The sequence below is a fragment of the Girardinichthys multiradiatus genome, chromosome 8 (genome assembly GCF_021462225.1).
Source record: "Girardinichthys multiradiatus isolate DD_20200921_A chromosome 8, DD_fGirMul_XY1, whole genome shotgun sequence".
Classification (NCBI taxonomy): Eukaryota; Metazoa; Chordata; class Actinopteri; order Cyprinodontiformes; family Goodeidae; genus Girardinichthys; species Girardinichthys multiradiatus.
Genome location: NC_061801.1, coordinates 39,134,112 through 39,148,137, shown reverse-complemented (window position 1 = coordinate 39,148,137; position 14,026 = coordinate 39,134,112). Strand labels below are relative to the sequence as shown.

At 41.1% G+C, this 14,026-nt stretch overlaps 1 protein-coding gene across 1 annotated transcript; it reads right to left on the bottom strand.

Moving 5' to 3' along the window:
- kcnv2a (potassium channel, subfamily V, member 2a) lies at positions 1-9,481 on the bottom strand. Its single transcript, XM_047372109.1, has 9 exons — positions 9,200-9,481; positions 8,235-8,372; positions 6,798-6,976; positions 6,557-6,728; positions 3,953-4,144; positions 2,037-2,291; positions 1,831-1,947; positions 1,450-1,575; positions 1-869 (listed from the first exon to the last, which is right to left on the bottom strand). The coding sequence occupies exons 1-9, from the start codon at positions 9,341-9,343 to the stop codon at positions 540-542; spliced, it is 1,653 nt and encodes a 550-aa protein (XP_047228065.1). The 5' UTR covers positions 9,344-9,481; the 3' UTR covers positions 1-539.
- Positions 9,482-14,026: the final 4,545 nt, after the last annotated feature.

Here is a 14,026-nt window from a genome sequence, read left to right as displayed (position 1 = left end):
TCGCTTATTTTACGGTTTAATGGGCAGATAAAGAGTAAAATGCTATAAGAAATAAACTATGCTGGATTCATTTCCGTTTAATATGTTGAGATTTCTGTGTGTAAAATAGTCTCTTTATGCCTTAAATCCAAAAATAAAGCAAGTTTTTCCAGAAAGTGTCCAGCTTTGGTTTTGTCTGTGTTAACAAACAGAACCGTAGTGTTGTGTCATTGTTGCATCAAGACTTTTTTAAAAGCTCTGGCAGTTCCCCATGTTGCAGTCCAGCCCAGATAAGATATGATGGTCAGTCTTTGAGGTTCCAGTGGTGCAGATGGGCTCTCTCCAGGTACTCCAGGTTCCTCTAACAGCCCAAAAACATGACTGTTCGGTTAACTGGTCTGTCTGAGCTGTCCGTAGGTATGAAAGTGCGTGTGTGCATTGTTGTCCGTCCTGTTTGTCCCTGTGATAGACTGGCAACCTCTCTAGTGTGTGCCCCCCGTCTCCACCAATGACCACTGGACATAGGCACCAGCCCCCGTGACCCTGCAAGGACGGCGGGTTTAATACCCAGGCAGCCCATGCTTCAACACCCCGTCGTTGGCGTCCACCAACCTTCCACCTCCAGGGGGCTTCGGCTGAACCACGTCGTCGCAGCACTCTGCGAACCTCCTGGCGGCCCTCTTGATGAAGCGGACCTTCCCCCGCGCCTTGGTGACCATGGCGAACTCGTGGGACTTGAGCTTGGCGTAGTAGTCGGAGAACTTGTTGTAGAGGATGGAGATGGGCATGCCGTTGAGAATGATGCCGAAAGAGATGCAGGCGAAGGCAAAGACGCGCCCGAGGTTGGTCTCTGGGATCATGTCGCCGTAACCCACCGTGGAGATGCTCACCTGGAGGACCAGAAGGCAGAACATGTCAGATTTAAATATATTTTTTTTACTTTCTCACAATATTAGTGGAGATATTCTGGACAACTTGTTTCAACATCTTTTAACAAAGCACCTTGTAGCCTGACCTGAGGCTCCCTCATCTAGGTGTGAGCCATCTAAGGAACGGGACAGACGCTACAGGAGGTACCAATGCTGTGAAAAAGTTTTTGCACCTGTACAGATCTTTTCCCTCCCTCCTAGACTGAAAACTACCAGAACCATGTGACCCAACAAGACAGAAAATACCAGAAATGTAGAAATTCTGAGATAGACTGGAAGATGATAAAAGGAAGCTAGAGCTAATGTGGTCCCACTGTTTCAGGCCAGGAAGGCGGAGAACAGCTGAGTTTTGGGAAACCAGGAAGTTAACCCTGATCCAGACCAATGTACAAGCTATAACAATCTAGGTGTGGATCACCTTCTCAGAATCCTGATATGGTAAACAGATCTGGACCTTGGACAGTAACAGAAGCTGCTGAGGTTGTCTTCATATCTCTGTAATAAATGCCTAATTAATCCTAATTAGTGCTTGTGAACTCACAGCGGCCCACCACCACGCGTGAGGCATGGAGGTGAAGTTGGTGTTGTAGACGTCATGCTCCACGCTATACACCATGGCTGAGAACATGAAGATCCCCATGCCGATGAAGAGCAGCAAACAGCCCACCTGCAGCAACATTTACAATCATTTCAAATCCTTTGTAGCACAATTCATTGATGTATTCTACTTCCCACTGAAAGCCGAAACCAAGAAATTTCGTGTTTTGTCCTCTTAGCGTTATTCCTCTGTGCAACAGTCAATTAAGGGTCAGAAATGAGGCAACAAAGGTCATTTCCATCATGGGATTGTTGTTCTAATTTCCTACAGAAGCACTCAGGTTCTCCAGCTAGTGAGGTGTGCTCTTATTGGTTGAAGACAGACCTGCTGGTAGCACTGTCTCAGAGTAAAGCCAAAGGCTCTTAATCCTGTGGAGTGACGAGCCAGCTTCAGGATCCTGAAGATTCTCATCAGACGCATGATCCTCAGAACCTGACCCACCTACACGGGGAGAGAACATACAGAAGATCCATGAAATTTAGAGTAGACTAAACCAACCTGGAGTGTAATAGCATGCACCCTGCTGTTACCTTCCCGACACGCGCTACAGTCTCGATGTCCCCAGAGTGACCGTGGACGTCCTCGTCCTCAAAGCACTCCAGCAACATCTGCAGGTAATGTGGCAGGATGGCGATCAAGTCCACAGTGTTCAGCACGCTTCGCACAAAATACTGAAGGTCAGGCGTGGAGAACAGGCGCAGCAGATACTCCAGGGTGAAGAAGGCGATGCAGGACGTCTCGACGCCCTCGCCGTAGAATCTTCCACTGGGCTGGCCCGACGCCGTCTACAGCAGATCAGATCCAGAGGTACAGTAAGGAAAATAAGTATTTGAACACCCTGCGACTTTGCAAGTTCTCCCACTTAGAAATCATGGAGGGGTCTGAAATTTTCATCTTAGGTGCACGTCCACTGTGAGAGAAAAAATCTGGAAATCACAATGTAGCATTTTTTAATCATTTATTTGTGTGTTACTGCTGCAAATAAGTATTTGAACACCTTCCAATCAGCAAACATTCTGGCCCTCAAAGACCTGTTAGTCCGCCTCTAAAAAGTCCAACTCCACTCCACTTATTATTCTAAATTAAAGCACCTGTTTGAGGTGGTTAGCTGCATAAAGACACCTGTCCACCCCACACAATCAGTAAGACTCTAACTACTAACATGGCTAAGACCAAAGAGCTGTCCAAAGACACCAGAGACTAAACTGTAGACCTCCAAAAGCCTGGAGCAATTGCCAAGCAGCTTGGTGAAAAAGATCAACTGTTGGAGCAATCATTAGAAAATGGAAGAAGCTAAACATGACAGTCAGTCTCCCTCGGACTGGGACTCCATGAAAGATCTCACCTCGTGGCGTATCAATGATCCTAAGAAAGGTGAGGAATCAGCCCAGAACTACACGGTAGGAGCTGGTCAATGATCTGAGGAGAGCTGGCACCACTGTTTCCAAGGTTACTGAGGGTAATTATACAAAGACATCATAGTTTAAAGTCATGCATGGCATGGAAGGTTCCTCTGCTTAAATCAGCACACGTTCAGGCCCGTCTTAAGTTTGCTGATGACCATTTGGATAATCCAGAGGAGTCATGGGAGAAAGTTCTGTGGTCAGATGAGACCAAAATAGAACTTTTTGGTCTTAATTCAACTCGTCGTGTTTGGAGGACGAAGAATGATGAGGACCATCTCAAAAACATCATCCCTACTGTGAAGCATGGGGGTGGAAGCATCATGCTTTGGGATGTTTTTCTGCACATGGGACAGGACGACTGCACTGTATTAAGGAGAGGATAACCGGGGCCATGTATTCCCAAATTTTAGGGAACAACCTCCTTCCCTCAGTTAGAGCATTGAAGATGGGTCGTGGCTGGGTCTTCCATCATGACAATGACCCGAAGTACACAGCCAGGATAACCAAGGAGTGGCTCTGTAAGAAGCATATCAAGGTTCTGGAGTGGACTAGCCAGTTTCTAGACCTAAACCCTATAGAAAATCTTTGGAGGGAGCTCAAACTCTGTTTCTCAGCGACAGCCCAGAAACCTGGTTGATCTGGAGAAGATCTGTGTGGAGGAATGGGCCAAAGTCCCTGCTGCAGTTTAAGCAAACCTGGTGAAAAACTACAGGAAACGTTGACCTCTGTAATTGCAAACAAAGGCTACTGTACCAAATATTAACATTGATTTTCACAGGTGTTCAAATACTTGTTTGCAGCAGTAACACAAATAAATTATAAAAAACATCATACATTGTGATTTCCAGATTTTATTTTTAGATTATGTCTCTCACAGCGGACCTGCACCTGAGATGAAAATTTCAGACCCCTCCATGATTTCTAAGTGGGAGAACTTGCAAAGTCGCAGTGTGTTCAAATACTTATTTTCCTCGCTGTAAATCCCTAACAAGTTCAGAGCCTCCACCTGTTTCTTCAGGGTTTTAAATTCAAACACACACCTTGTACTGCATCTCCTCCACGGTGTTGAGCGTCATGGCAACCAGTGAGACCAGCACGAAGAAGGAGGAGGCCACACCCGTCAGCTTGGCGGTGATTGAGGAAAACGGCTTCTCCATCAGATTCCAGATCTTTCTGCGGGTCGTCCCAAAGGTCATGTGATCAAACACGGATTCGTCCTCCTCCATCTCCAGCTGCAGGACAGAGTAAGCTTGGTGGTGAAGCAACATCTGAGCTAGTCTGATTTTCTGTCTTTGAGTCCAAGTGCATCCATCCATCCATCTATCTGTCCATCCAACATCCATCCTAGCATCTGTCCATCCATGACTTTGTCCTGAACATTTTTTCACAAACGTTCAGCTTATAGCGTGATGATGTTGCATACTTTATAATATGTAGTTGTTTTTAAATATTGCCCTGTAATTAAGGCCTTGAGTTTTTATTCATTAAAAACTATATTACACACATCTAATATTTACATTTGTTTGATAATCTAAAACATTTTGGTTTTGCCTTTATGCTCGTGCTGGGGAAACAAACGGATACAAACACTCAGTGACGGAAACATCTGCCCAAATCTGTGCCAAGAAAAAGCCTTTTCTGCTCTCCCATCTGTCAAGACGACGACCTGATACGTCATGTGGGTCAGATAGACTCAGGGTCCGGCGGCAGATTACTGACTTTATGAACACCCACATCACCAGTAGAGGGAAAATAACTGCAGAAGACAATCATCTCTGGATTTTGGGCACGTTATCCTATTCATGCTGTGACCTTTGATCTAAATGTTCTTAAAGGTCCCCTGCTGTTGTTGATGGAGTGGAAACCACAAACAGCCTGATTGTGTTACATGACTGGACATATTAAACATGGCCCGGTCATCACCACGTCCTAAATCTCACCCAAAGCGTTCAATAGCCCAACAGATTCTCATTTTTAATTCAACAAAGATAAGCTTTGAGTACAAAACTAAGTACACCCTTGCTGCTTCCACGGCATTCATGAGGGAAAGTATTAGCTAGGTGCGACTGATCAAATGCATTAATTAACTGCAATAAACTCATTTAGTGAGCGCCTCCATAAGAATACAGCTGTGTGTTAACACAAGGCCAAGGCAGAAAGACATCAGCAAGGACTTCAGAGAAGCAACTGTTGCTGGCCATCAATCTGGGGAGGCTTACAAGGTTGAAGACAGCTGCCAATCTTCCCAGTACTCAATGTTCCAAGGTCAGAGCATGCAATGTCCAGAGAAATGACAAAATAACAGTTCTCAGCAGGTTAAAGGTTAAAGTTAATGACAGGACAATAAAAAATAAAAATAAAAACTTGTTTGGATGAGTTGAAGGAGAAAGCCTCTTCTCGCTTAAAAAAACGTTTTAGCACAACTTCAGCAAAGCTTCGTCTGAATGAATTAAAAGACCTCTGGAGCGATGTCCTTTGGACAGATGAGACTAAAGTAGAGATGTTTGACCATGACCAGAGCAGATCAGCACAACTGTCAAGCACAGTGGTGGACATCTGATGTTCTGAACTTGTGTTTCAGCCACAGCACCTGGACAGCTTGCAGTCATGGTTTCAACCATGAACAAACTTCTCTGGAGCTGTAACTAACGACTATTTTGCTAATCAATTAATCTGTCGATCATTTTTTACATTAATCAATTAATAACCGAATAGCAAAAGATGCTTAATAGGAGATTTTAACAAAATTTTAACCAGGTGAAGCTAAAACTATGCCCCTTGAGGAGTTCTGGATAGAGCTTATTTACAGCCAATGAAAGTTTTTCATCTTAAATGTAAAATGTTTATATTTTTTTAAATTTTGGCCTTATTACTGCTCTGACTGGGTTGTTCTTTCAGTAAGTGGCCTATTTTAGAGTCTATATGCTCCAGTTAACGATTATTTGATAACTAAATTAGTTGACAATTATTTTATTAGTTTATTAATTATGATGAATTGTTTCAGCCCTAAAAGCCTCTGGGGCTGGTTGGAACACAACATGCTGGTGTGTGGAAACGGCCCAAAGTCATGTGTAATTTCCTTAATCAATCTGAGAAGCTGCAAAAGGCCGTGTCTAAACTATCAGAGGGTCACTATTCAGAGCCTTATTGCAGCTGTGAAGCATGGTGGTGGAGGGCTGATAATCTGGGCTTATTTTACAGCCACAGGATCTGGACACCTTGCAGTCATTGAGGGGACAATTAACTGCTCCGTGTACCAAAAGTATTCCTGAGTCAAATGTGAGTCCATCGGTCCAACAGCTGAAGCTCGGTCCAAACTGGGTCACCGACAGAACAATGATCCCAAACACAGCAGTAGATCTACAACAGAATGACTGAAAAAGAAAAGAGTGAAGGTAGAATCAGAATCAGCTTTATTGCCAAGCTGATTCTGATTCTACCTAGAAGGAAGCCTGGCCTAGTCAAAGTTCAAACCTCAGCCTCATTGAAGTGTTGTGAGGTGAGAAAGCTGTGAAGAAACAAGAATTAACAAACTGAAGCAACGTTGAGAAGAGTGGACCAAACTGCTGGCGGGTATTGCTGCTGGGGGAGGTTCTACAAGCTTCTTGGTCAGGAGCGGGACCTACTGGACCTAGGTAACTCACCTCAGCCATCAGCTCCTTCTGGACCTTCAGCTGCTCGTTCAGGTCGTCCTGACGCTCCTCGAACGAGATGCGGCAGCAGCGATGGGTGTATTTGATCCTCACGCCCCAGTAGTGGATCTCCTCCAGGAAGTTGTGAGGACACAAATCCTCTTTAATGCACAGCACTCCGGTTCTGTTGGACCAGGCAGAGAATGAAAAAAAAGCACTGAACCTGGAGGCCCGGACTTTCATCTCACCGCACCTGTAGAAGTTGAAGATGTTGTGGAAGACTTTTGGGTCTCGGTCGAAGAAGTACTCGTTGCTTTGGACGACATAATCGTCGCAAAGGTCCAGCTTCTTGCTGTGATCCGTGTAGGTAGCCAAACGGCCGATTCGGGTCTTCGGATAACGGGCGGCTAGTCTGTAGGGCAGGAGGTAAACCTGAAGAACGGAAATTTAAAAAATCCGCTGAAGACGGAGTAAAACGTTTTTAGAAATAAAAGATTTCAACTCATTAAGGCAGACTGTGCTCTGCTGGTGATGCCTTCAAGTATATTTAAAGTTAAAACATTTAGACAATCTGAGCTTTTCTGAGTCACAAATATTAGTAATTAATTATTATTATTTATAATAATCCAGTTGCATCAAATTATTTGTCAGTCAGTCATTTTCTACCGCTTCATCCATAGTGGGCCGCAGGGAGCTGGTGCCTATCTCCAGCAGTCTGGGCGAGAGGCGGGGTAACTCTGGACCGGTCGCCAATCCATCACAACACACACACAACAACACACACACTCATTCACACACCTAAGGGCAATTTAGAGAGACCAATTAACCTAACAGGCATGTCTTTGGACTGTGGGAAGAAGCGGAGTACCCGGAGAGATAATCTACGCATGCACAGGGAGAACATGCAAACTCCATGCAGAAAGACCCCTGTTCCACTGTGCAGCCTTCAAATATTTTTAAACAGCAGAAAATGGGATGTCCACACAAACAACTGCAGTTTTTACTGTTGGAAGCTTAAATTTCACTGGTTGTCAAAAAATGGCAAATATGGAATAACTGACGTGCCGAAGGAAAAAAAATAATGAAACACGTAAAAAATAAAAAAACAGCAAATAAATGAGGAAATATGGTCGATACATGAATAAAAAAAAAAAGCAAAGGAGAAAATTCAATGAAAGTAAACCTAGAAAACATCAAAAGTAAAAACTGAAAAAACCCAAAATAATAAATAAGAAAAATCAAATAAATAAATGCAAGATTTAAATGCAATTAATTATGGAGTAAAAACAAATGCTTTACCATTTATTAACTTTATTCCTGACAGTTTTAATTTTAAACATTCAAAAATGTGAATGTGTTTATTGTTCATTTTTCTAACTTGTTTCCAACGTTATTATTTTTTTAAATAGATCTTAGACATAAAAATTTGTACCTTTATTTAGCAAACTTACCCTCTACCAGCTCTGCTTTTCAATGTAGCTTTTAACTTCTTTGCTGACTTCATTATTACCATTATTATCATTACAACAACAACTGGTCGGCTGTTTTGCTGATACTGCTGTTACTAGTTTAATATTCTATATCTGCGTGTTTCCTCTGTTGTTTCTAGATTTTAAAAGCTGCCGTATCTAACAAGAGGCACCAACTCAGACGTTCTAAACGGCGTTCCTACAGCATGTTCAAAAATTACCGTTCCTCCAACGTTTATGTTGAGAGTCAAGTGTTTGGTTGGAGACACCAGCACATGAGAGGGCAACACTGGCAGCCGATCCTCCACCTCCTCGCGCTCGTACTCGGCATAAAGGTCGTAGATGTCTCTGCTCAGGTCCTGCACAAGTTAAAAACATTTGTTTATTTAACTGGTTTTCTAGGTGTGCACAGTCCTAAACTAATACCTAACTGAAGCATCTGTTGGTTTTTCAAAGCATTCAGTCTGTTTGTGTTCACACGTGCTGAACCTGAATTAAAGCTTAGAGTTCCTAGAAGGATTTTCCTGACATTTGCATCTTGCAGCTAAGGTTGTAGTCTACAGAGAGGTTACAATAGGTCAAAATCTCACTGCACAGAAGCATCAGTCAAGAGAAAGATACAAAACTATTCTGATAACAATCTGAGAACTGGACATTGCTCCAAAACTGATGGAAAGACGAGATGGAGGCCGACAGCAACACTGAAGGACCACCGTCATGCCTGACAACAGAGATATTCACCTTCATTAGTGGATTAGAGAAATTCCACAATAAATTAAATCTTGTGCCATAAATTCTTATTTTGTTTCGAAATAATTATGTTGTCTAATCATCCAACCCCAGAAAAAGAAACATTTAAATAAATTATTAAAAGCTCCAAATTAACGAGGAATTCATTCTCATAAAGACTGGATAAAAACATTTCGCCACAACAGTAAAGCTCAATCTGTTGGTGTCTGTGTTGCTAGTTGAACTGGGACATTTCATGAAATGATTTATAAAGTTTCGAATTATACATCACAAAAACCTGGAATTGTAACAGAGGTGTGAACACTTTTAAGATCCATGGTGAGGTTTTGTATGTTTCTTCCAGACTGTTGAGTTTAGAAAAGCTGAAGCTTGCAAGAAGAAAAGAAAAAAGCTGCAGATTGAAAACCTAAATCAGAACCGACAATGAGTGACTGACCTGCATGGAGTTCCATGGCTTGACGAAGGTGTTGATCAGGTCCAGGTGATCGATCGGTTCTTGGACTTGATGAATGTGGTCGCCGGGCTTGTAGCTGGAGAACAGACTCCTGCTTCGGGCTCTGAGGTGGTTCAACATGCTCATCGCTCAGAGTGGACGCATTCCAACAAAAATGGATTCAACCAGATGTAGAGAAATCCAGACAACATTCTGCATGCATTCATCACGATCTAAAATCATTTTCACTTTGCCTTTAGCTCAGAGGCACAGAGACGTCATCCAGCGCCGCTGACTGGGATGATCTGGGTGCTTAAAGTTTTAAATACTATTATCCTCTTCAGTCCATCTCATCTGTCTCTCTCTCTCTTATCCCACCATGTCATCACAAATCTGCTGTCTTTACAGGAAGATCATGAACTAAATGCAAACTTTTAAACACTTTATAGGAATCACTACGCAGGACAGGAGAAAATATGCAGGTATGGATGATGAGGATGAGTTGAAGGTTAAAATATGGGTTTGTTGTTGCTCCATAGAGCAACAAAAGTGCCCTGTCATAAAAAAAATATTAAACAGTTACTTAAATGTGTCAAAACTAGACAAAGATTTAAATAATATGCTTAATTACTTACCTGTATTTGCAATTAAAATTACATTCTTTATATATGAGGAATACAAATAGCTCTGCTATGTTAGCTAATCTAGTTCTGATGATTGCTTTGGTCTGGATTCAAGTGTCTCTTAAATGTTTAACCTTTCTAAGGAACTGCTAACAAACATGGCAGACCTAAAAGAAAATGATTCCAAGCACCGAATAAGTCAGTTTAATATTTTTCTTTATATCTCGAGGACCAATGACAAATGTCTTTAAGGCACTTGGAATGAAAAAGGTCATGCAAGCTAATCAGATTGTTAAATTTAGATTCAAGTACAGAAACTGTATTACGCTCCTAATTGTAGTCTGTTGATCATATGTCGAGGTTTGGTCAAAACTTGGCTATAGAAATCCCAAATGATTGCTTTGAGTCATCAAATCAAGGCAATTTCTCCCTTTTAAAAATAATTACTAACTGCATAGCAAAACAAAACGTAAGAAACAGGTGACTGTTATAAAAGGGAGGATGGGCTTTATATCAACACGTCTTTGGAGGTTGATTGGTCAAGACTTGCTGGGCAAAATAAGCAAAGTATTAAGATAAGTGAAATATGAAAAACAACTTAATATATTAATGGATTATGTAACATTTACGCAGTTATTCTGTGATGAATTTATCAGCTTGACATTTTTGTTGCTCCATAGTAAGAACTGAGAAAATAAAATAATCAAATAAAAGAAATCAAAATGTTCTTGGAGGAATCTCCAAATTATGAAAATGTTTATTATCTTGACAACTGTTATGGAAATAAGTTTTAATGCCCGTCAATCAGTCAAAGTATTACAAAAAACATCTTAATTAGAAATTCAGATTAAAATAATCCTTAAGTCATACTTGGATTCATGCGTTTAAATCTATTCAAAGAATGATTATGTTTGAAACCTTGATTGCAAAAGCAGCTTCATTCATGAGGCAATATTTATATTTATAGATATTTTATCTACAGCTTAGTCTAAAGAACAGGTTTAATAAAATTCATTTCCCCTTGGCTGCATGTCATCCAAAGCTCATCTCTGATTGGCTGATCAGTCCATCATGATGTCTCCTCCCCAGGAAGCTGAAGCTGCCAAGATATGCATTTTGTTTGGGGAGATAGAGAACAACAAAGCAGAATCCACGTAGAAACCTTTCACAAATGGGTCGGATCTGATTATCCTCTTGACAAATGTTTTTAAATATTTAGTTTTGCTAACTTAACTTTCATTCCTGGAAAATTGTTTTGTTTCCCCTCCACACCTTTGAGGGTCACTCAAAAGCACCTCTGTAACTTTAAGAGGTTTTCTTTTGTATCTGACCAGGTTCTGAATTCACAACGAGAGATGTCCAAACATCCAAAAGCCAGTGGCAGAAGATGCCAGGCCAACCTGCCTTTCCCAGAGGGACCTGCGGCAGACAGAGCTGAAAGAAATGTAGGTGATGGAACCCTATGGCGTAGAAACGCAGCTTGTTTTCAGAGCAAACTAACAGCTGGTCTGACCAACGTAAGGCACTATTTCCCGTTTTTTCTCTAAAGTTGTGGTGCAGGAATCTGACAGATTAAAGTTGGTTATTAATCTCCGTTTCTTTCTTTTACTCCCAAACCTTCCACTCACAGATTAATGTGAGGTATAAAAACCCAGAATTAGGCCTCAAAGCCCCTGTCTTTAAACTCCTGAGAGACTGTTAAACCTTTAATAAATTGGCTTTTTAAATCATTTTACATAATACTTAACTTTCAATTTCTTATTCGTGAAGCTATTCCTTTCAGGAGTAGTAGCTGATAGAGTAGAATTATTAAGCAATCTTTGTGTTTCTTTTGCTTCCTGCCGTATTTCTAAAGTTTTAAAACAAATCTCATTTCAATTGAAGTGTGGTAATACATTTTGGGAAATATACAGAAATCTTTTCATTTATTCATCACATTTAGGGAGAAGAAGAGTCATCCTTATTCGATTGTGGCACATTTTATGCTCCATAACCCATTTTCCTCTTTATCTGAAGAGTTTTTAAATTGGTTTATTTTGAAACAAAAAATTAGTAATGAGAAGGTTATGAATTACAAGCTGTTGCTGCAGTATATGATTTCTAATCCATTTCTTTTTAATGATTTGTTATGAAGAGTAGCCATTTTTACTGCTTGTTTTGCGGTCCATTTGCAAGAAGCTGTGAAAATATGAATAAATTGCCATAATGTTGAGCAGATATGGAGAATTAATCCCTCCGATTTTGTTTCTACTAGGATTAAATGTGCTCATAATCTGGTTAAATTTTCAGATCTACTTTCTTACTACTAAACCTAGTAGGAAAATTGTATTTACTCATCAACATACTTCATATAACAAGGTAAACACGGTCATATCAGTTGAAATACCTGATGTAAAAATCACTTTAGTCAAATTAAATTAATTAAATTAGAGATTAAGTGAGAATTTGTTTTCTCAGAGGAACAAATGAGATATGATCTTTAAGCCTTTCCTCTATACGACAGATTTCAACGTCTCAAGTTTCTCTTTGTCTTAATCCACGCTTTTCTGTGACATTTGGTCCCCAAGCAGTCAAGATAAGTGGAGATTAATCTGGGTGGCAGGAAAACTGGGATAATGAAGGGATGAATGCAGCTCTGTTCGCTCTAAATAAAAACTCATCAGCTCTCATGCCGTTTCGACCCACTATCCTGATATTTACAGAGGCGGTGCCACCTCGATTCTAGTCAGGAAATGGAGACTTGCTTTTCTGCAGGATAATAAAACCGGACTCAGAAGGGAGGAAATGCCCACAGCTCCGAGTGGCAACGCAGAGTTTGCTGACTAAAAGTAATATTGAGTTTATAATCCCCACAGTTTTCATTAGCAAATTCCATGTTTCCAGACCTAATATTTCCAGTCAATTTTAAGAATAAGAACACAAATTAGGTTTTTTCTATTGAGGTCAGAGTTTAAATAATGGAACCTGTAATAACCACTGCATGGATATGACCAGGGATGCACGATCTATCGGCAGATGTTCGTCATTTTTTTTTTAAACGTATCTGTCCAAGTAAAATCAGGCTGATAACAACAACTCATGTTTATTTTCATCTTGTTGCAGTTTGTGTTTCTGAGGAGGGGGTGGGATCGGTCATGTGGTATAGGATGGTGATGCAGCACAGGATTGTGGGATGTTTAAGAAACAGACGCAACATCAGTGGTGCGGTCCTTTTTTCATGGCGTCAAGAGGGTAGGGAAATTTATACTGTGGGGAGAACAGATATTTGATACAGTGATTTTGCAGGTTTTCCCACTTGCAAAGCATATAGAAGTCTTTCATTTTTAATCATAGGTACTCTTCAACTTGAGGTGGAATTGAAAACAAATCCAGAAAAATCACTGATTTTTAAGTAATTAATTTGCATTTTAGTGCATGACATAAGTATCTGATCACCCAACAACCAGTAAGAAATCCCAGCTCTCACAAGCCAGTTAGTTCTTCTTTAAGAAGCCCTCCTGGTCTCCACTCGTTACCTGTATTAAGCGCACCTGTTTGAACTCATCTGTATAAAAAGACACCCGTCCACACGCCCGAACTCCAACCTCTCCACAATGACCAAGACCAGAGAGCTGCGTGAGGACATCAGGGATAAAACAGTAGACCTGCACAAGGATGGACTACAGGAAAGACGGTGAGGGATCAGCCCAGAACTACAGGGAAGGACCTAGTCAATGACCTGAAGAGAGCCGGGACCACTGTCTCAAAGACGACCATTAGTAACACACTACGCTGCCAACAATTAAAATCCTGCAGCACAAGCAAGGTCCCCCTGCTCAAGCCAGCTCATGTCCAGGTCCGTCTGAAGTTTGCCAACGACCATCTGGATGATCCAGAGGAAGAATGGGAGAAGGTCATGTGGTCTGATGAGAGAAAAATAGAGCTTTTTGGTCTAAACGTTACTCGCCTTCTTAGGAGGAGGAAGAAGCATGAGTACAACCCCAAGAACACCATCCCCACCGAGAAGCATGGAGGTGGAAGCATCATTCTTTGGGGATGCTTTTCTGCAAAGGGGACAGGAGGACTGCACCATACAGGTCCTTCTCAAAATATTAGCATATTGTGATAAAGTTCATTATTTTCCATAATGTCATGATGAAAATTTAACATTCATATATTTTAGATTCATTGCACACCAACTGAAATATTTCAGGTCTTTTATTGTCTT